The 20,415-nt window shown below is 50.5% G+C and overlaps 1 protein-coding gene across 2 annotated transcripts in view; it reads left to right on the forward strand.

Moving 5' to 3' along the window:
* Positions 1-20,415, forward strand: part of THOC2 (THO complex subunit 2) — a 1,289,207-nt gene that overhangs the window by 854,278 nt on the left and 414,514 nt on the right. For both annotated transcript variants that reach the window (XM_086918507.1, XM_086918508.1), the window contains exons 26-27: positions 18,406-18,537; positions 18,644-18,828. In XM_086918507.1, the coding sequence (XP_086774633.1) occupies positions 18,406-18,537; positions 18,644-18,828 (317 nt within the window). The remainder of the gene's footprint in view (positions 1-18,405; positions 18,538-18,643; positions 18,829-20,415) is intronic.

A 20,415-nucleotide genomic window follows, 5' to 3' on the forward strand; every position in this document is an offset into this window, starting at 1 on the left:
GTGCTTGCTGGAAGAGAAGACGGGATCCAGCGTGTGGCCGGCGTAGTGGATGGGGGTGTTGACCAGTTGCTTGAGTCCAAGGTTGGCGAGGTTGTCCAGCAGGGTGACGGTGTTGCGGTCCTTGTTGTTCTCCAGGTGGAAGTTGAGGTCCCCTAGGAGGATGTAGTCGGCGGAGGGGAGGGCTTGTGGGCTGATGAAGTCTGTGATGTCTTCGCTGAATTGTGTGCGTGGTCCCGGGGGTCTGTAGATGAGGGTGCCTCTGAGGGTCGTCTTTGGGTCGGTGTGAATCTGGAAGTGGAGGTGTTCGGCGGCGGTGTAGGTGTCGTCGGCGTCGGTCGTAATGCGGATGGTGTTCTTGTGGACGATGGCGATGTCTCCCCCAGTCTGGTTGACGCGGTCCCTCCTGATGATCTTGAATCCATCCGGGATGGCGATGTCGGGGGCTGAGGAGGCGTTCATCTATGTTTCAGTGAGGAAGGCGACGTCTGGTGATGTTGTGTCGAGCAGGTTCCAGAGTTCGACGGCGTGTCTGTGGACGGAGCGGGTGTTGAGCAGGATGCACTTGAGGTCGCTGCTGGGGTTTGACTTGGCGGGCGCGGTGCATGTTCGGAGGCAGGTGAACTTGCAGGTTGTGCAGGTGAAGGGTCCGTGGAAGCGTTTTGGGGCGGCCTGGCAGCAGGCGGGGTTCCGGCCGGCATTGAGTGCGTTGAGGGCGGCGTCGTCGTAGGTCTGTCGGGTCATCTTGGGTCGGTGGGGGCCAGGGGTCCTGGCGCTGGGCGCAGTCCAGGCGCGGACGGGCGCAGACGGGCTTACCTTTGGCGCGCCTTCAATCCAATTGTTAAAATTATCATTAGCCACGATCGGGTTAAGATGGCCTATAGGAACAGTGTTGGTCAATTTATCAATGAAAGTGTCTAGTGGGAGTTTCGACCACAGACAAACAATTTTCGTGGCTCTGGCCGTACATATATTCGCCTCTGATAGCATCAGCACAGAGGGGAGTGTAGATCGTCGAAGTACTTGGTTTCTGTAGTAGAGTTTCGTCCAGGTAAATCTAAAGTCCTGTAGCCAAGGGTTCCTTCTTTATACCCAAGGAAGGGGTGGGACAAACTCTGGGGAGCCACCAATGGGAGGGTCAGGGGAGAGGGGTGGCTACACCCATGTCCTTTGTCCTGTTTTGCGCCAGAGAAGAAGCAAATGGCTCCTGAAACCAGCTTTAACTGGACTATGCACAGGGACACCAAATGTGCCCCCAGTGCAGAGATCAAAGCACTCTGAGTGCACCCACCCAGCCCCAATACACTAAAGCCTGTCTGGGATGTGGTTACACCCCCCTGTGACAGGAAACCTATTGTCCAGCCTCTCCTGTCGGAGTTTTGTCCAGCAGCAGGAGGGCAGATGCGTGTCTGTGGCTTGCAGCATCCATCTTGTGATTCCAAGGTTCTGGAAAGCTGGTACCGTGTGTACTGGTGTATTCATATTTCTCCCTCTAGGAGGGTGGAAACATACCTGCCATACCAGTAACTGGTGTGGAGGTATGATTCCAAGGTGTTTGACACCAAACACAACCGGTTTCTGTGCAGCATTTTTAAAGTTGGCATTTACCACAAGGTTATCATTCAAGAGTATATGGTATGGCTGCATCTCAGAAAAACCCCGGAGTATAGATTCTGAAGGCTGCAGAGGGGTTCTGATCATGCATGGGCACCCTCTCACATAAAACCCTGCTCCCTGCCTTCAGGATTGATAAGGCCTGCCATAGAGGAGACTGATAGGTTTATATGTGCAGTTATAAGGTAGATATATTGAACCAATATCTAAGTATGGGGTGCATGCACCTCCTTTCACAGGTGGCAGTAGCAGACCTGTTGTGTCAATTTGAGTGGCCTCTCAGGGGTGGCATAATACATGCTGCAGCCCCTGGTAGGCCTCTGGGGTACCTATACCCTGGATATGTAGCATACCATATACTTGGGACTTATAAGGGTACCCCAGAATCCAATCTGAAGTGTACCTAAAGTACATGCAATCAATTTAGAGGAGAAAGCAGCTAGGCGGGGGTCCTGAATAGCAGGATCCCAGCTAGACTAAGCTGAAAACAGTGAAACATCAGCAAAAAGTGGGGGTAACTATAAGAAACAGATAATACACTCCTACACCTCCAGCAAAGGGATAAAAGTGCCTGGGACTAACTGAAGACTGTTTTCCCTGCCAAGGTAACTGTTCCTGAGGGCTTTGCTTGTCCCCTTGGCTTGGTGCCCTATCCGAGTTGGTCACCAAAGGTAACTCTAACTGACTGCAATACAACTAGGTAAAGATTTTGCTCAAAAAGTTTCTAAGTGTCAGATTCTTTGAATTTGCAAATGCTTGTTAGCGGTTGAGTCAAAATTGCATATTTACTGTACCTTGTAAAATCTATATCTCCAGAACCCTCCGGTGGATTTTTTGTTGTCTAAAAATACAGTCTATTTTTCTAGATTGGTGTTAATTTCTTTAGTGTCTTGTTATTGTTATTAACCCACCTTTAAACTTATGCAGGTTTTGACATCCTTGGGCTCTTAGGGGTGAGCTGCCGGCTGGGGCTGATCGTGTTTTTCGCGGGCTCGCAGCGGGCGCCATCTTGGCTTGGGCTTCGCTTTCCACCACAGTCCTGCCCCTCCCCCGCCGCTCCGCCCCTACTTAAACAGGCATCATGAGGCAGCGCAGGGGACGAGCGCAGCGGGCGCGACGGAGGCGCGCCGGAGTTGCGCCTGAGTTAAGCCCATCTGTGCCCGTCCGCGGCCGGCCGGGGCTAGGGGCACGAGACGCTGCTGGTTACATCTCCTATACCCCGTCTCAGTTATGCCTCCTCTGGTCCCCCGGCAGTATCAACCCCTCTACCTCTACCGATCTACAACACCTTGGCCTATACAGTTCCCCTCCTTCCTCCCCCCCTGGTTTAGTATCACTTCTTGCTTCATCTGCCCTCACATCCTCCCCAGTTCCCCCCTCACCCCCAGCCCCCCCGCTCAGGTGTTTTCTACTTCGGCTACCCTTCTAAATACCAGGTCCGCCGTAAATCACCAATACGAGCTATTCGACTATCTCGACTCCAATGAACCAGATCTCCTGTTCTTAACCGAGACCTGGTTCAAGACCGACTCCCTGCCTCACGTGCTTGCCGCCTTACCATCAACATATTCCATCATTCGTGCGGATCGCCCTGAAGGCAAGCGGGGTGGTGGAGTGGCTTTAATAGCTCGTACTGATTTCAACTTTCAAACCCTTCCTTCCCCACTTATCACCGATGTTGATCTTCTCGTAGCCCGCTCTACCTTCCACCAAGCCCCCCTCACCTTTGTTCTTATTTACCGTCCTCCCCAGTTCACTCCCTCGTTTCTCCCCGATATCCAGACTCTTCTGGCCACTTTGGTAGTTGATAATTCTTCTGTATTAGTTTTAGGGGATCTCAATTTCTGGCCCAATGACCCTGCCGAAAGCCCCCAATCCAAGGAATTCACCAGCCTTATGAAAAATTTGAATTTTGTACCTCTCATCCACAGCCCAACCCACCTACATGGCCACATGCTAGACCAAATTTGGACACTGAATGTTCCATTCACTTCTCCCATTATTTCCCCTTGCCCATGGTCAGATCACTCCACCATCACGTTTTCCCTCGCCCTAGCACCCCCGGTCAAACCCCCTCTTCCCAAAAACACTTGGGTTCGGAAATGGGGTAAGGTAAACATTCCCTCCTTCTGTTCGGCCCTGGCCAAAACCTGTCCGGATCTTACCGGTTTGACAGCCGCCCCTCAGCTGGCCGCAATTAACAACTGGCTCACGGTGGCAGGCGACGAATTCGCCCCCCTCAAGCGTCTCTCAGTTAAACGGGCCCATGCAGCCAATCGTTGGTTTACCCCCGACCTTAAAGAGAAAAAACTTGCTGCAAGAAGGGCTGAACGAGTTTGGAGAAGAACTTACGACCCTGCCCAAAAAACAATCTACCTGGCCGCTCTGCAAATCTATAAAAAGAGCATCCTGGAAGCAAAAGCTGAATACTACACTCACAGGATAATGGTCGCTGAGTCACAATCAAAAGAAATCTTCTCCACCGTCCATGAGCTTGCCTCATCCACCAGAGCGACAGCAACTATTCCCCCGTCCCAATCCCTCTGTGACTCACTCAATGAGTTCTTTATAGACAAAGTCGTAAAAATTAAACACAACATCCCTCTGCCCTCCTCCACCTTTGTTGACCCCTCCCCCCCCTCTACCGTTAAACTGACCAACTTCCCACTTCTAACTATTGACACCCTCCGTTCTCTGCTCCAACGGGTCGAATCAGGCTCACCCCAGGACTTTGCCCCTGCCTGCATACTCAGGGAAGTCTACTCAGCCTGCCCCACCCCCCCTTTGACCCTCCTCAACGACTCACTTATCCATGGTCATGTTCCCATTTCACACAAATCGGCGACTGTCATCCCAATCTTAAAAAAATTGGACGCCGACCCCTCCTCCTCATCCAATTACCGCCCCATTTCACTCCTCCTCTACTTTGCAAAGGTTCTCGAAACCCACATCACCTCTACCTTGAGCACTCACATTGAGGCTAACCATTGCCTCTCCCCCTGCCAAGCCGGTTTCCGTCCCCTGCATTCTACCGAAAAAAGTGGTCATCTCAGTCATGGACAAGCTGCGTGAAGGCATCGACATCAACCTTCCGCAAGCCCTGATTCTCCTTGACTTATCCGCCGCTTTTGACACGGTGGACCATACCATCCTCCTTAACCGTGTCAAGGCGGCGGGTGTAGAGGGCCTAGCCTTTTCTTGGCTGGAGTCCTTTCTTGCTGGGAGAACACAAGGAGTCCACTTGGCTGGTTTTGCGGCGGCCTCTCGTAAGGTAGAATGCGGGGTCCCCCAGGGTTCATCACTTTCCCCTCTTTTGTTTAATCTTTATATTTTTCCCCTCATTTTTATGTTACAGCAACTGGAGGTCACCGTGTTCAATTACGCGGACGACCTCCAGTTAATCTTCAATCTGTCCCACTCACCTTCATCTGCCCTGAACGTCCAAACTACCATGACCCTCCTTCAAGATTGGATGAACTGCAGCCACCTCAAACTCAATCCGGACAAGACCGAGCTGGTCTTGACCGGAGGTGGCTGCAGCCCCTGGTCCCCTTCCTTCTGGCCCCCCTCCCTTGGTGTCCCTCCACTCCCGGTGTCCAAAGTGAAAACTCTGGGAATCTTTCTTAATCCCCAGCTCACTGTTCACCCACAAGTCAACTCCGTGGTTTCTTCATGTTTCTTTTCCCTCAGAGTAATCAGGAAAGTTTCTTGTTTCTTTTCCCCTTCAGCCTTAAAAATCATCATGCTGGCTATGGTACTGTCCCGTATAGACTACGGTAATATAGTCTATAATGGAGCCCCTGCATACATGATCCATCGACTACAACTGGTGCAGAATCAGGCGGCCCGCCTGATCCATGGCCTCCCCAGATATCATCGGGTCACCCCATTACTCAAAACACTGCATTGGCTCCCGATAAGAGAGCGTGCCCTGTTTAAACTCGGCTGCCTTACATATCAAGCCAGAGCGGGCACTGCCCCCGAGTTCATCTGCTCTCTTATCAAACCATACTGCCCAGGCAGAGAACTTCGCTCGGCCCATTTGGCCCTCCTTACCATTCCTCGCTTTAAAAAGCAGAGGGCGGGCGGAGCGAGATTCGCTGTCCTGGCTCCAATTTTTTGGAACTCTCTCCCGGTTACTCTGCGCACCTCACCTTCCTACCCCCTGTTCCGGAATAACCTTAAAACTTTTTTGTTCACACAAGCCTACCCTTAATCTCTCTGCTGCTGCCATCCACTGATCACCACTAGCGCCATGAAACCGTTGGGTATGCGAGCGCTGTACAAATGTTTTTAAATTCAAATTCAAATTGTGTATCTATTCCTTGTCTGCCGGTGTTTAAATTACGTACGCTTGTTCTTTCCTTTGTGTAAGCCTTGCTGCTCAGAGCCACAGCATCCCAGGGTTGAACTAAAGGTTTGACAAAGGAAGGGTACTGGTCCTAAAGGGATTGGGGATTGATAAATGTATTTTCAGATGTTCTCCTGTTCTGTCTGTCCTTAGCCCTTTAAGGCCATGCAGTGCAGACAGATTAAGCTTATCTTTAGGCCTTATTATGTTTTCCTGATCAGTCATCACTCTTCAAGTTACCTGTTGTGATGCGTTTTTGAAGGGGCTATCCATGTTTCCCGCCAACCTTATTTTTGATGCTTCAGTGGGTGCTTAATTTGGAATTTACTTACCTGATGTGCACTCTCTTCAAACCAATGCACAGCTGTCCTCTGTCTACTTAGTATCAAAACCACATTCCTCATCGCCAAGATATTCGATCAAGTGAGTGAGTGAATTTCAGATGCTGTCCGTAGTCCCACGCAATACGTACTTCTTCCTGGATAAATTGAACCTATGGTCAAAATTGGCATGCCTGCTCAAGGTAGTCACACCCTCCCACATAGGCCAACCAATCACCTTACTGGCTTTCTGTGCACCCCCTCATCCCTCTAAGGAGGAAGAACAGTTTCTTTGGCTCAACCATAAGGGAGTTCTTACCGTTGATGTGGTTAAAGCTACAGAACCATCATTGGACACAACATTTGAAACTATTCGTCCGGTACATTGACGATATTCTAATGGTGTGGAATGGTCCCCATGATGATTTGGTCAACCTTTTGACTGTGTTAAATGAGTGTCATGATCAGATAATGATTACCTACTCTATTCATGCCAGCGCTATGAATTACCTAGACATCCTTATAGAAAAACAGGGTCAGGAACTACACACAAGGGTGTATAAAAAAGCAGCAGACCGTAACAGTGCGTTACACTACAGTAGTTTTCACACAATGTCATTGAAGAACCATTTACCTTTTTCTCAGTTCTTGCGGGCTCGCAGAATTTGTTCACAAGAGACACAAGGTCTCCAAGAGATGGAAACTATGGCACAGGCATACAGAGACAGAGGGTATCCGGAGGAGGTACTAAAGAAAGCCATGCACAAAGCATGTCTTAAAGACAGGCAAGAATTATTGGTCAAAACTATCAAGGAACCATTAAAAAGGGAGGTGTTTGTTATCAAACACTCAACGGCATCTAGATCAATCAAGAAAAGTATCTTGAACAGATGGGAGGTCATTGAACAGGAGGCAGATTTCAAAACTGTATACACAGGCAAACCTATGTTTGCCCATACAAGATCAAAGAATCTCAAAGAGATATTGAAACAACAACAACACAAGAAAGGGTACAGTTCAACACAGAGGAATGGTGAAATGTCATAACTGTAGCCATTGCCGCAACGCCATGATAGGGGACGTATTCCCACATCCGCACACAGGCAAACAAATTCGATTGAGGCACACGGCAGACTGCAACACCAGCATGGTAGTGTATACCATCAAATGCCCCTGTGGGCTGGTATACGTGGGGAAAACCACAAGGAAGGTAAAAGTCCGTATCACGGAGCACAAGAGTATGATTAGAAACTGCAACCCTAAGTCCAATTTGGCCATGCACTGGAAAGAGAGACAGCACACCATACCTCAATTGCGATTTACAGTGTTGGAGAGCATTGATGAAAAGTTACATGTTGACACCAATCGCCAATTGTCTCAAAGAGAAACGTACTGGATCCGGAGTTTGAATACGCTTGAACCATGTGGTCTTAACGATAAAATGGAATTTGTGTTGTTTATGATTTGTTATTTGTTGTGTACCATTAAGACATTGTAATTTGTCATGCAATGTAATTTTGACAAAATCAGAAACAATCAAAATGTGCTAGTTAGTGACCAACAGAACACCGTACAGAGCTATTATCAAGGGGGTTGTGGTAACCGCAAAATTTTCCTAACATGGGAATCTATTACATACTAGCACCGGTAGTATATATCTCTTGTAGTTTGTATCCTTATGGTGAAATCTCATATTTGCATTGGTCATGAAAAGCGAATTTTTGTATATTTGATCAATCTACTTTAAGATGGCGCCCGCCATAACATCAGGTTAGCAGTCCGTTTTTAGTGTCCACAATGAGGGAGGTGGTAATACATAGGAAGCAGGAAGTTCACAACATGGAGCGAGAGTCCGAGTGATGCCGATTGGAGTGTGGCTAAGCTAGGTAAGCGGCGGCTGTCGCGCCATGGCACTAAGCGTTAAGTGTAGTTTAGACGTCTCGAAATGGATTGTCACGTTATTTCATTGGTTACAGAGCTTAGAAAAACTATCAGCGAGCGGACACGAGGAAGCAGGGCGATAGAGAAATCAAGTGTCTTTGAGCTCGATTGGTGATTAAAGGTAGGCAGAGACCTGATAGCAAGGTTAGCAAAGGAGACGCTAGTTGCTCCAATGTTGATTCAATGTTGACATGATCCCGTTTTTCAGACAGGAATCGAAGCGCATTGAATATAGCGTTATTCACACGGCTTAGTTGTTCAGGTATGAACATATTTGATAATGGCCGGCATGAGGCTTTTTTGTGACACCGGGCAGCTTGGCATGCTAATTGTACACCACAGTGGTTGCATGGTATGAACACAGGGATGAGAGCACCGATTTGACTTGGGTCTTGTTGTGACAAAATTACACTATGATTGCATGTACACGGGGTTGGTCAAGGATATCCCGTATTCCAGGTTTAAGACAACTTATGTTTTTTTGGTTTCAATTACAGTATTCCCCTGACGAAGGTATTTTAATACTGAAATGCATTGGGATTGACTGAATATGATGCTGTGACGAACATATGTACATGATGTAATGTGCAGAGAGAAAAAATCAAGCAAGAAAATTGTCATTAAAAGATAACGTCTTCAAGGACCTGAATTTTCTTTATTGTGGATACAACAAACTGTATCTGAAAGACACGTTAGTGATAGATTCCTTACCTTAGAATATCCTCAGGCGTCAGACTGGATCCGGAAACTTTTGCGTAGCAGTACCCTTGCGCGTCGTCTGCGGCTCCGCGTCCGTCGTCGGCGTCGTGCGCTCCGTGATGGCGTCGTCTGAGTACTTAGACGCCGCCTCCGCGTGCTGACGTCAGTTCTTCTTTTTTCTGCGCCAGCCAGCGCAGATCTGAAAAAAGCAGTAACCCAGTCAATTTTTGAATAACTTTTTTGAGATCATTTTTGATCCTTCTCGAAGTCTTGCGACTCCGATCGGTGCCGTAGGGATGCCTGGTTTCAAGGATTGTGACGATTGCGACCGCACCATGTCGGTCACGGATCCTCACCGCCTGTGCCTGACTTGTCTAGTCGTCGACCACGACGAGGCCTGCCCCGACTGTCGGGCCCTCACGAGGAAAGCCAGGCGGGAGCGGTCCCGCAGGCGGCTCGAACTCTGGCAGTCGGCCCCACGTCGAGTGAGATCCCGGTCCCGGTCCCACGGGAGGTCGAGGGATAGGTCGCGGGGACGGAGACGTCACAGCTCCGGGAGTCAGCACCAATCCTCCGGGTCCAAGTCGTCAGGTAAGAAGCACAAGAAGTCAAAGAGACGTCATCGCTCTTCTGACTCCCCCGACGCTCGCGCGATGCGGCCGGGGGTTCGGGTGACACCGCCCACGCGGCTCCTTCGGAGTCGCGGGTGTCTCCTCCCGCCCCACACCCTCCGGTCCCTGGGCAGGACGCGACGCCGGAGGAGATTGAGCGCTTCCTCACGGCCATGAGGTCCCTTTCTCCTCCGATGGGCTCCGCTGCGCCTTCGGGCCCAGCGGACCCGTCTAGGGGTCCTAGCGGGTCGGGGGCTTCGACCCCGACGCCGTCGGGTGCTTCGGCCCGGACGCCGCCGGCGCCTTCGGGCCCGGCGCCGCAGGGCCCCACGATCCTGACACCGCCGGTGCCTTCGGGCCCGGCGCCGCAGGGAACAGCGGCTCCGGTGCAGCCGGCGCCTTTGGGCCCTGTGCCACAGGACGCCGCTGGGCCTTCCTCGGGCTCTGGATCGTCACCGGTGGACCTTACGACCCCCCGGCGTCGGTCCGTCAAGTGTCACCTCCGGCGCCGTCCTTGAGCGGAGCCGTCCCCGATACCTCCTTTGCTTCGGTTCCGACGTCGGAGCGGCGCCGCTGGGCGCAGCACCCGACGCCGTTTGGAGATTTCCACTTCTATGAACCGAACCCATTCAATTACAACCCTGAGTCTCAGGAGATGGGTGAAGAGGAGGATTGGGAGGGGTCTGAGGACCCTCTGATCAAGGAGTGTCAGTCTCATGAGGACTGGGCAGGAGACCTTGGGGAGGCCAGTGGCCTGGACACCTCTCCAGACACTGGGTTTGTCTCTCCTCCTACCGAGGCTTCGGAGGAGGGGGCTACCTATGGTGTGGTGTTTACGAGGGCTGCCAAGGCCTTGGGCCTTGAGCTCCCCGTCGCGGCCGTGAGGACTAACCTCCTCACAGAGGTCCTTAAACCACAGTTAAGCTCGGCTGAGCCTCTGCTGCCCTATAATGAGGCCTTGACCGACGTTCTTTTGGGCACTTGGTCCAGGCCCGCTACGGGTTCGCCGGTAGATAGGAAGGGTGGCCAGACGCCACCGCCCGGCTCCGGGCGACCCATGTTTCCTGTCCTCCCACCCCACCCCCGAGAGTCTGGACATCCAGGCCTCTAATTCCCAGACCGCATTCCCGACTGCTCCGCCGGACAGGGAATCCAAGAGGTATGAGAATTATGGTAAAAAGATATTCTCCTCCCTTAGCTTGGGACTGAGGTCTTCCAACACCGCATGCCTCTTGGGCCGCTACACCCACTCTCTGTGGGAGACGGTGGCGGAGGTGCTGCCAGAGTGCCCGTTGGAGGTACGGGCCAAACTCGGCCAAGCCCTTGTGGAGGGCCGAGATGCAGTCAAGTATTCGATCAGGTGTGGGCTGGATACCACCGACTCGCTAGGCAGAGCGATGGCTACGCCGGTGGCGGTGAGACGCCACGCCTGGCTGAGATTCGCCAATTTTTCGTCAGATGTCCAGAACACTCTGATGGACATGCCGTTCGATGGCCGTCGCCTCTTTGGCGACAAAGCGGACCACGCGCTTGAGCGCTTTAAGGACTCCAGGGCTACGGCCAAGTCCTTGGGCCTCTCGGCCCTGCGCCAGCAAACGGTTGCCTTTCGCTTCTTTCGTGGCCAAGGAAGGGGTGTCCCCACACGTGCCGCCAGCCACTCGCCGCAGACTACCATCCAGCGCGGCGGCGGCTGTGGAAACCGCCGCGGAGGCGGTCGGGGAAACAGGCGAGGTCAGTCTCCACCTTCCCCCGCAGCATCCGCCTCTAAACCCTCCTAGTCCGTGCTTTTCGGCCCATGTGACGCCAGTGGGAAGCAGGGTTCGCCATCACCACTCTCACTGGCGCACTGTCACTTCGAACAGGTGGGTGCTGCAGATCGTCCGGAGGGGCTACTCCCTCCCCTTCGAGACGACTCCTCAAGCCATGCCACCGCAACACCACCGCGTATCGGGGGATCACCTGCGGCTCCTGCAGGAGGAAGTTTCGGCCCTTTTGGCCAATGGGGCCATCGAGCATGTTCCTGGGCCAGAAGTAGGACGTGGTTGCTACTCCCACTACTTTCTGGTACCCAAGAAGGGCAAAGGGGGCCTACGCCCTATCTTGGATCTGAGGAACGTCAACGGCTTCCTCCGGAAGGAGAAGTTCAAAATGCTGACTCAAGCTCAGGTCTTAGCTGCCCTAGACCCAGGAGACTGGATGGTAGCGTTGGACTTGCAGGATACGTATTTCCACATCCCCGTCCTGCCGGCCCACCGGCGTTACCTGCGGTTCACGGTAGGCCACGAGCACTTTCAGTTTACCGTGCTCCCCTTCGGCCTTACCAGCGCCCCACGGGTGTTCACGAAGGTGATGGCGGTGGTCGCAGCTCATCTGCGCAGGTTGGGGGTCTCAGTCTTCCCCTACCTCGACAACTGGTTGTTGAAGGCGGGCTCGCCCCAGACAGTCGTCAGCCACCTCCAGACTACGGCGGATCTCCTGCACCAGCTCGGGTTCTCCATCAATGTGCCGAAGTCACACCTGTGTCCCTCTCAGAAGCTCCTTTTCATCGGAGCGGTTCTCGACTCGGCTCAGTTGCGGGTTTACCCTCCCGAACAGCGAGTTCGGGATATACAGGCTCTGATTCCGATCTTCTGGCCTTTATGCCGGGTTTCGGTCAGGTTGACGCTGCGGCTTCTGGGGCTGATGGCCTCCTGCATCCTTCTGGTGCATCACGCACGGTGTCGGATGCGGGCTCTGCAGTGGGACCTGAAGTTTCAGTGGGCCCAGCATCAGGGCAACCTGTCCGACCATGTCCTGATCTCGGAGGGCACTGCGAGACAGCTGCAGTGGTGGCTCACGGACCACGATTGGGTCAACGGCAGATCACTCTCCCTTTCCCAACCGGAGCACGTAGTTGTGACGGACGGGTCCCTCCAGGGCTGGGGAGGCCACATGGGTGAGGCGGAGATCAGAGGCCTCTGGTCTCCGGCGGAGTCCTGGCTCCATATCAACCTTTTGGAGCTGCGGGCGATTCGTCTGGCACTGAAGGCATTCCTCCCGTCTGTACGAGGGAGTGTAGTGCAGGTGTTCACGGACAACACCACCGCCATGTGGTACTGCAACAAACAAGGCGGGGTGGGGTTGTGGACCCTCTGCCAGGAGGAGGAGCTAACCTCCACCCCCCCAAACATACCCCCAAGAACCCGTCCTATGTCCGCAGAGCACTCGCTCTTATTGCAGCAAGAAGTACTCTCCATGCTGCAAAAAGGAGCCATAGAACTCGTGCCTGCCGAGGAAAAGGGTGCAGGGGTTTACTCCCTGTTCTTCTTGATTCCAAAAAAGGACGGGTCCCTGCGGCCCATTCTAGACCTCAGACCCCTCAACCAATACATCCTTTCGGAGCACTTTCACATGCTAACTTTACAACAAATCCTGCTGCTGCTCCGTCAGGGCGACTTCCTAGCCACCCTGGACTTCAAGGATGCGTATTTCCACATTCCCATTCACCCAAGTCACAAAAATATCTCAGGTTCACAATCAACAGTCCGCATTACCAATTCAAGGTTCTGCCGTTCGGGGTCACTACTGCTCCCAGAGTTTTCACCAAGTGCTTAGCGACGGTGGCAGCACACCTTCGCAGAGAAGGTGTTCACGTGTACCCCTACCTGGACGACTGGCTCGTGCAGGCCAAATCTGCCGAGCAGTGCGGCTGCGACATGTCACGCACAATTCACCTCCTTCACAGTCTGGGGTTCTCTCTCAACTACGCAAAGTCTCACTTGTAGCCGGCCCATGTGCAACAGTACCTGGGGGCAACACTAAACACCCAGGTGGCCACGGCTCAGCCGAACCCAGCCAGGGTCAGCAGGATGCAAACGCTCATCCGGAGGTTCCAACCTCAGCGATCCCTCCCAGCGCGAATTTTCATGCAACTGATCGGCATGATGGCATCCTGTATATTCATTGTCCTGCACGCGAGGCTGCACATGCGACCCCTTCAAGAATGCTTAGCCCGTCAGTGGAACCAGGCTCATGGCCATCTAAAGGACCTATTGTTGGTGACCGGTCGCGCATACAACTCTCTGCATTGGTGGAACCCACAAAACCTTTGCAGGGGACAACCGTTCCAAGAGCCTGTCCCACAGATAGTGCTAACGACGGACGCATCTCTCCAGGGTTGGGGAGCGCATGTCCTCCACTACACAGTGCAGGGACTATGGACAGCACAACAGCAATGTCATATGGTTACTGCGTTTCTATATATCGTGTTAAGTTAGCATGAGTTTATTAAAGGTTTAAACGACATATTTTCTTTCGGCTTCAGTTTGCACACGACACCTAATTGTTATTGTAGCTTTCAACCTAGACGAAAGATGTGATTTATTTGAGAATATTATGTTATTGCTCTGATATCAGTTGTGCTTGGTACACTTGGTACAACTGTCTGCACACTGAGAACTGCACCCTCTAAGAATAACCTAAAACAAGGTTGCTGGAGGCCTGATCTTCGCACCACATTAGACATAACACAAATATTGTTGCTGCCAACATTGGGCTCTACGCGGGTTTAAGATAGAGTTACAGGGAATGAATCAACACACTTGATGCTTCGCATGCAGAGAGCTGGTAGCTGTTGATGTGATCTTCTACTACTGACATTTAGAGGTATGGGCCCGCCCTGCTAAAAACCCAAATGAGACCTTCTTAGATATAATATAATATGCTAAATAGGGTGTGCGAAATATAGGTGACACAGATTTCTATAGATTTTTGCATTATAACATGCTATCACCTTTTGCTTACTATGGATCAGTGACTATGCTGATAACTCTGATTTTTATAATATGTATGTTGGTATTATATAAGATGCTGCGTTTGAGAACTTTGCATTGAAAAATAAACATTTCAAACTTGCACGTGTGTTCTTTGACTCCCAGTTTTGGTTTGCAATGATTATTTAACGAAAGAGTGTTCATGTGTTCCACGATACCTGAGGTACCCTAAGTTCATGTTCTGGATTGTCTAAGTCATTGGGAAGTTGTTAGTACCAATGAGACACTGTAGCTAGCTTGGTAAGGGGATTTCTGATACTAAGGTGAGTTTTGGGTCACCCTAACTCACCCAGGTTCTAGATCTCAGTGCACAATTCTGTGGGAGAACGGAAAGCCTGCTACAGCAACGGATGCATATCAATGTGTTGGAACTCATGGCAATCTTCATGGCACTGAAGGCATTCAAGCTGCACCTGTGCAACAAGGTCGTGTTAGTCCGGACGGACAACATGACCGCCATGTATTACATCCAGAAGCTGGGAGGCACGCACTCCCCGCAGCTGTCTCACCTAGCCCAGAGCATGTGGAAGTGGGCCATTCAAAGGAACATCTTCCTCATGGCGGAGCATCTCCCGGGTGTCGACAACCAGATGGCGGACCTGCTCAGCAGGCACAGTCCTCAGATGCACGAGTGGGAGATCCACCCGTCGGTTCTCCGTCCGTACTTCCAACAGTGGGGTCATCCGGACATCGACCTCTTCGCCACAAGCGAGAACGCAAAATGCCCAAACTTCGCCGCCAGGTTCCCACACCCGCAGTCTCAGGGCAATGCGATATGGATGAACTGGTCAGACAGATTTGCGTACGCTTTTCCGCCAGCCCCCCTCATACCTCTGGTGGCGCGCAAACTGCGACAACACTCCATGACGCGCATCCTAGTTGCTCCAACGTGGGCACGGCAGGCTTGGTACACCACGTTCCTGGAACTTTCAGTGGTGCCTCACCAACGGCTGCGCCTCACTCCCAGCCTCCTCACTCAGAGCCATGGCGACATTCAGCACCCAGATCCCCAACGGTTGAACCTTGCGATTTGGCTCCTGAGGTCATAGAGTTTGGATACCTGAACTTGCCTCCTGAGTGCATGAACATCATCAAGGAGGCAAGACGGCCGACTACCAGGGCCTGCTATGCAGCCAAATGGAAGCGGTTTGTTATTTACTGCTCCAACAATAACATTAATCCGTTGGACGCATCTACGCAAAACATCATATGTTACTTATTGCATCTGTACCAATGCAACCTGGCGTACAGTTCCATCAGGATCCATCTGGCGGCCATAGCCGCTTACCTTCAAAACAGGCAGCACCTTTCCGTTTTCTGGGTACCGGCTATTAAAGCCTTTTTAGAAGGACTTAAGAGAGTACTCCCTCCCAGACTCCCCCCTTCACCAGTCTGGAACTTAAATATCGTTCTCACCAGACTCATGGGGCCGCCCTTTGAGCCACTCCATTCCTGTGAAATACAGTTCCTCACCTGGAAGGTGGCCTTCCTAATAGCTATTACATCGCTGCGGAGGGTCAGTGAACTGCAAGCTCTCACAATTCAGGAACCCTACCTGCAAATTCATGCGAATAGAGTGGTGCTTCGCACCAACCCTAAATTCATGCCAAAGGTGGTTTCGCAGTTCCATCTTAACCAAAATATAGAACTGCCAGTTTTCTTTCCTAACCCTGACTCAGTGGCAGACAGAGCACTGCACACTTTAGATGTCAAAAGAGCTCTCCTGTAATACATCGACAGGACAAAAGACTTTCGAAAGACTAAACAACTGTTCGTTGCATTCTCTCCACAACATAAAGGCAAGCCTATCTCCAAGTCAGGTATAGCCATGTGGATTGTTAAATGTATCCAGATCTGTTATCAAAAAGCTAAGCGCACATTAACAGTTCCCCCTAGAGCGCATTCCACACGCAAGTTGGGGGCTTCCATGGCTTTCCTGGGTAATATTCCTCTAGAGGACATATGTAGAGCAGCCACATGGACCACCATACATACATTTACCAAACAGTTCTGCGTAGATGTACACTCCAAACAGCAAGCTGCTGTAGGACAGGCTGTTCTCAGAACTCTCTTTCAGACTGCTGCAGCTGGCACGGGCACCCACTGGTAAGGAGGAAACTGCTATTTATTCTATGCACAGATATAAATTCAGCAGCCCTCATGCCTCGAACGGAATATGCTACTTACCAGTATGCATCTGTTCTTGGCATGAAGGGCTGCTGACATTCATATCGTCCGCTCTCCTCCCCGGTGCCTGTCGCAGCTGCAGCTCTCAGAAGCATTTTCAGGCATGGTCATCACTTTCAGTATTACACTCCATCTCTGCCACAATGGCGAAAAACAATCTGGGGATGGAGAGGATGCCCATGCTGGGGATGGAGAGGATGCCCATGCGCACTGTAGTCCAGGGGAGGAGCCACCTATCTCGTGATACTTCGAAGACTCTTCCAGGACAACAATGTGCAATTATCCGGACCCAACACTAGGCGGCGATCTATGCACAGATATGAATGTCAGCAGCCCTTCATGCCAAGAACAGATGCATACTGGTAAGTAGCATATTCCTTACTACTTGTGTAACAATATATCTGTAAGAGACATTAGTTAGTGATAGATCTTTACCGACCCACCCATCCTCCCCGTTCTGCGAACCGATGTCTAGGGTTAAGGTCATCCCCTTTCAGGGCCCTAGTTTCATGGCACCAGTGTTGGTTTTTGGCATGGCTCTGCGCTTCTGGCGCGGAAAAGCTGTGTCTAAGAACTGACGTCAGCACGCGGAGGCGGCGTCTAAGTACTCCGACGACGTCATCACGACGCCGACGACGGACGAGGTGCCGCAGACGACGCCTACCGACGCGCAATGGTACTGCTACGCAAAAGTTTCCGGATCCATTCTGACGCCTGGGGATATTCTAAGGTAAGGAATCTATCACTAACTAATGTCTCTTACAGATATATCGTTACACAAGTAGTAACTTGTGCTTCATGAACATTGAATTTGGAATAATATTTTTGGTTATTATTTTGTAAACTGTAAATGTGTATCAGCACTATTATGTTTCAAACATTTGCACCCATTAGGGGCATGTGATCAGTGCGCCATTCTCAAACAGTATCTGTTTGTTTGTAAAGCTAGAGAGTACCAGAAAAATGGCAAACCTTTTGTTGGTTTCAGTGGGATCTGGAAAATAAAGACTATGCAAAGTACAATCCATCTGGAGATGGTCATCTTCTGCACTAAGATTTGCTATGGGCTAGCCAAAAAGCAGCCCCCAAGAAGGTTTGCAAGTGCACTCAACCAAAGTGAATGATGCTACCACTGTGCTGACATGCGGTGTGCCAGTTTTTGGCATCTGTCAGGCTGTGGTATGGGCATCCCTCCACATGTTCACAAAGCATTACTGCCCTGATGGCTAGGTCTGGCGGGATCACTCTTGCAGGATTGCCTGGTCTGAGCAATTCCACATAAACCCATCACCTGTGGAGGTTCTGCTTTGTTGTCTATTCACAAGGTGAAGAATCTGCAGTTAGAAGTGCCTACCAGAAGAACAGGTTTCTTACCTTCAATAACACCCATTTGTATATAGACTTTATCTAACTGCAGATTCCACACCTGCCCCCCCCCGTCCCCTTTCCCCCCCCCCACCCCCCCCCCTCCCCCATGTCCCGTGGAATGCACCATATAATCCATTAAAAAGATTTCAACTTGAAAGTCTGCACTCTGGTATATTCTGTTTTCAGTGGCTCTGCATCCATCGGGGCAGATGGAGTTCAGAAAGAAACTGACACCGGTATTCAGAAGGTGGTGCAGATATAGGGGTCCGATGTCCTATGCAGGGTGAGACAGACATGACGTGGAGTCATACAATGCCATCTAGCGTGTGACAGAATGTTTCGAAAATTTCTGGATTCTGGGGAAATTTACCCTGTGAGGAATCTGTGCTTAGATATTCTCTATCAGAAGAGACATTACCAAAAGAAAGTGAGTAACTTGTTCTTTTTTACTACTCTTGAATGTTAGTTTAGGAATATTTATCAATAAAAATATTTATTTTCTGCAGGAATGTGGAAATTATCCAGGATTTATCACCATATTAAGAGCAACCGGATTTGATGGTGGCAATAAGGCTGATCAGTTAGACTACGAGAACTTCCGACATGTTGTTCACAAATGGCATTATAAGCTAACTAAGGTAAAAGGCAGTTGGACTGCCTTTTTTTTTTTGCTTAATTATATCTATGAATAACAGTCAGCACAATTGAGGAAAAACTCTGTAAAAGCATATTGTTTTTTTTTAGGCATCCGTACATTGCCTTGAAACAGGTGAATATACTCATATTAGAAACATCCTGATTGTGCTGACCAAAATCCTTCCTTGGTACCCGAAGGTTCTCAACTTAGGACAAGCCTTGGAGCGAAGAGTGGACAAGATCCGTCAGGAAGAGAAAGAGAAGAGACCTGATCTTTATGCATTGGCAATGGGGTAACACTATATTTTAAAGCAAAATATGATTGCGAGAAACTATAAGGAAGGTTGATAGTTACTGAAGGAATAGACGAACCACAGTTTTAATCACGTATTTTGCCTATGGTAACTTCATCTGCTGGGTAGGTAGATGAATAGAGCTAACTGAAAGGTATTGGCGGGTTTCCCATAAGGTTGCTTATTAACTTTCTTGGTAAAATAGTTTTTAATAGTCATAATTTCAAATTCCAGGAATTTGTAGGTGATGTATGCATCCAGTTATATGATAGAGAGGTCAGGCCGCAAATTAATTTTCTTAGAATTATCCCCAGGCGTCAGCGTGGATTAGGACACTGCATGGCGGTAGGTGACATCGTTCGGCACTGTGGAGTTCTTCAGCACCGTGTGGCGTCGTTCGCAGCAGATGCGACGTGCAGTGCCTATATAGGCCCCCCAGCTTTCCGACGTCAGCTTTTTTCTTTCCTGTGCCAGTGGTAGGAAAGTGTCCTTTTTTGTATGGTTGCCCCCCCCTCCCCCATCCGTGTTTGCCTGACACTGATTCATGTGCACAGGGTTCCTGCTAACCACTAGGAACTAGAACCTGGAATATTTGCTGCTCCAGTTGAGATTGCCACAATCAGAACTTCTGTTCAGGAAACTGCTAAAAACATGGATTTTCAGTGCACCTGACAACGTGGTACTCTCTCTCGTCTGATCTTCTCTTTTAACTCGACCCCCCGCTGCTCTATACCACAGACCTCTTGATTCCCTTCAGCTAGCGCCAAGATGGTCCTTAGAGTGAAAGTTGCGCTTTATAAATATACTCATTCATTCATTAAACCAAGTTCCCAGTTTCCGTGTTTCCGTTTGTTGTGGTCTGGTCCCTGAAGTAGTTGAGAACATACCTGTTGCATGCTCACTTCCTTGTTCAAACCGACCACAAACCTCTCAGATGGCATATGCAGGTGGGAGCCCCAAACTTTTAAGGTTTTCCATCTCCCTACAGAGAATGGACTTTACAGGGGAACACAGACCTTGGGCTTCCCATGCCAATGCAGATGGACTTTCCAGGTTCTGACACTTAGACAATGAAGACTCTCTTGGGGAAGGTTAGCCTCATCCTCTTTCAGTGGCGAGGGGGCCTGGTTGTGCAGGAAAGAGCCCCCTTTTGCATAGTTAACCTCACTTTTTGCTTGGTCTTGTGGAACTTTGTCTGAATGTGCATGGGTTTCCTGCTAACCATGTTCCCATTGCCTGTGTTATTTCCCAAAAACATACCTTGGTTTCCACAATTGGCACACCTCTGGCCCACATGCAAATCCCTTGTAAAAGGTATCAGTGGTATCAAGAGCATTATGACCAGAGAAGGTCTGTAAGGGCTGCAGCATGTATTATGCTTCCCAAGAGACCCCTCACCAAACACCTGCACACTGCCAGTGCAGCCTGTGTGTTTTGGTGCGGTACAAAAGGGGGTGGTGATGGACGGAGCATCTGAATCAAACGCTCACACCCAGTCAAATGATCTGGGTTTCACCGTTCTTTAGCCCACTCTGCCACCCCAGTTCAGACATGGCTATATTCAAATCAGTCTGACCCTGTGCCTCA

The sequence above is a fragment of the Lissotriton vulgaris genome, chromosome 4_1 (assembly GCF_964263255.1).
Source record: "Lissotriton vulgaris chromosome 4_1, aLisVul1.2, whole genome shotgun sequence".
NCBI classification, from domain to species: Eukaryota; Metazoa; Chordata; class Amphibia; order Caudata; family Salamandridae; genus Lissotriton; species Lissotriton vulgaris.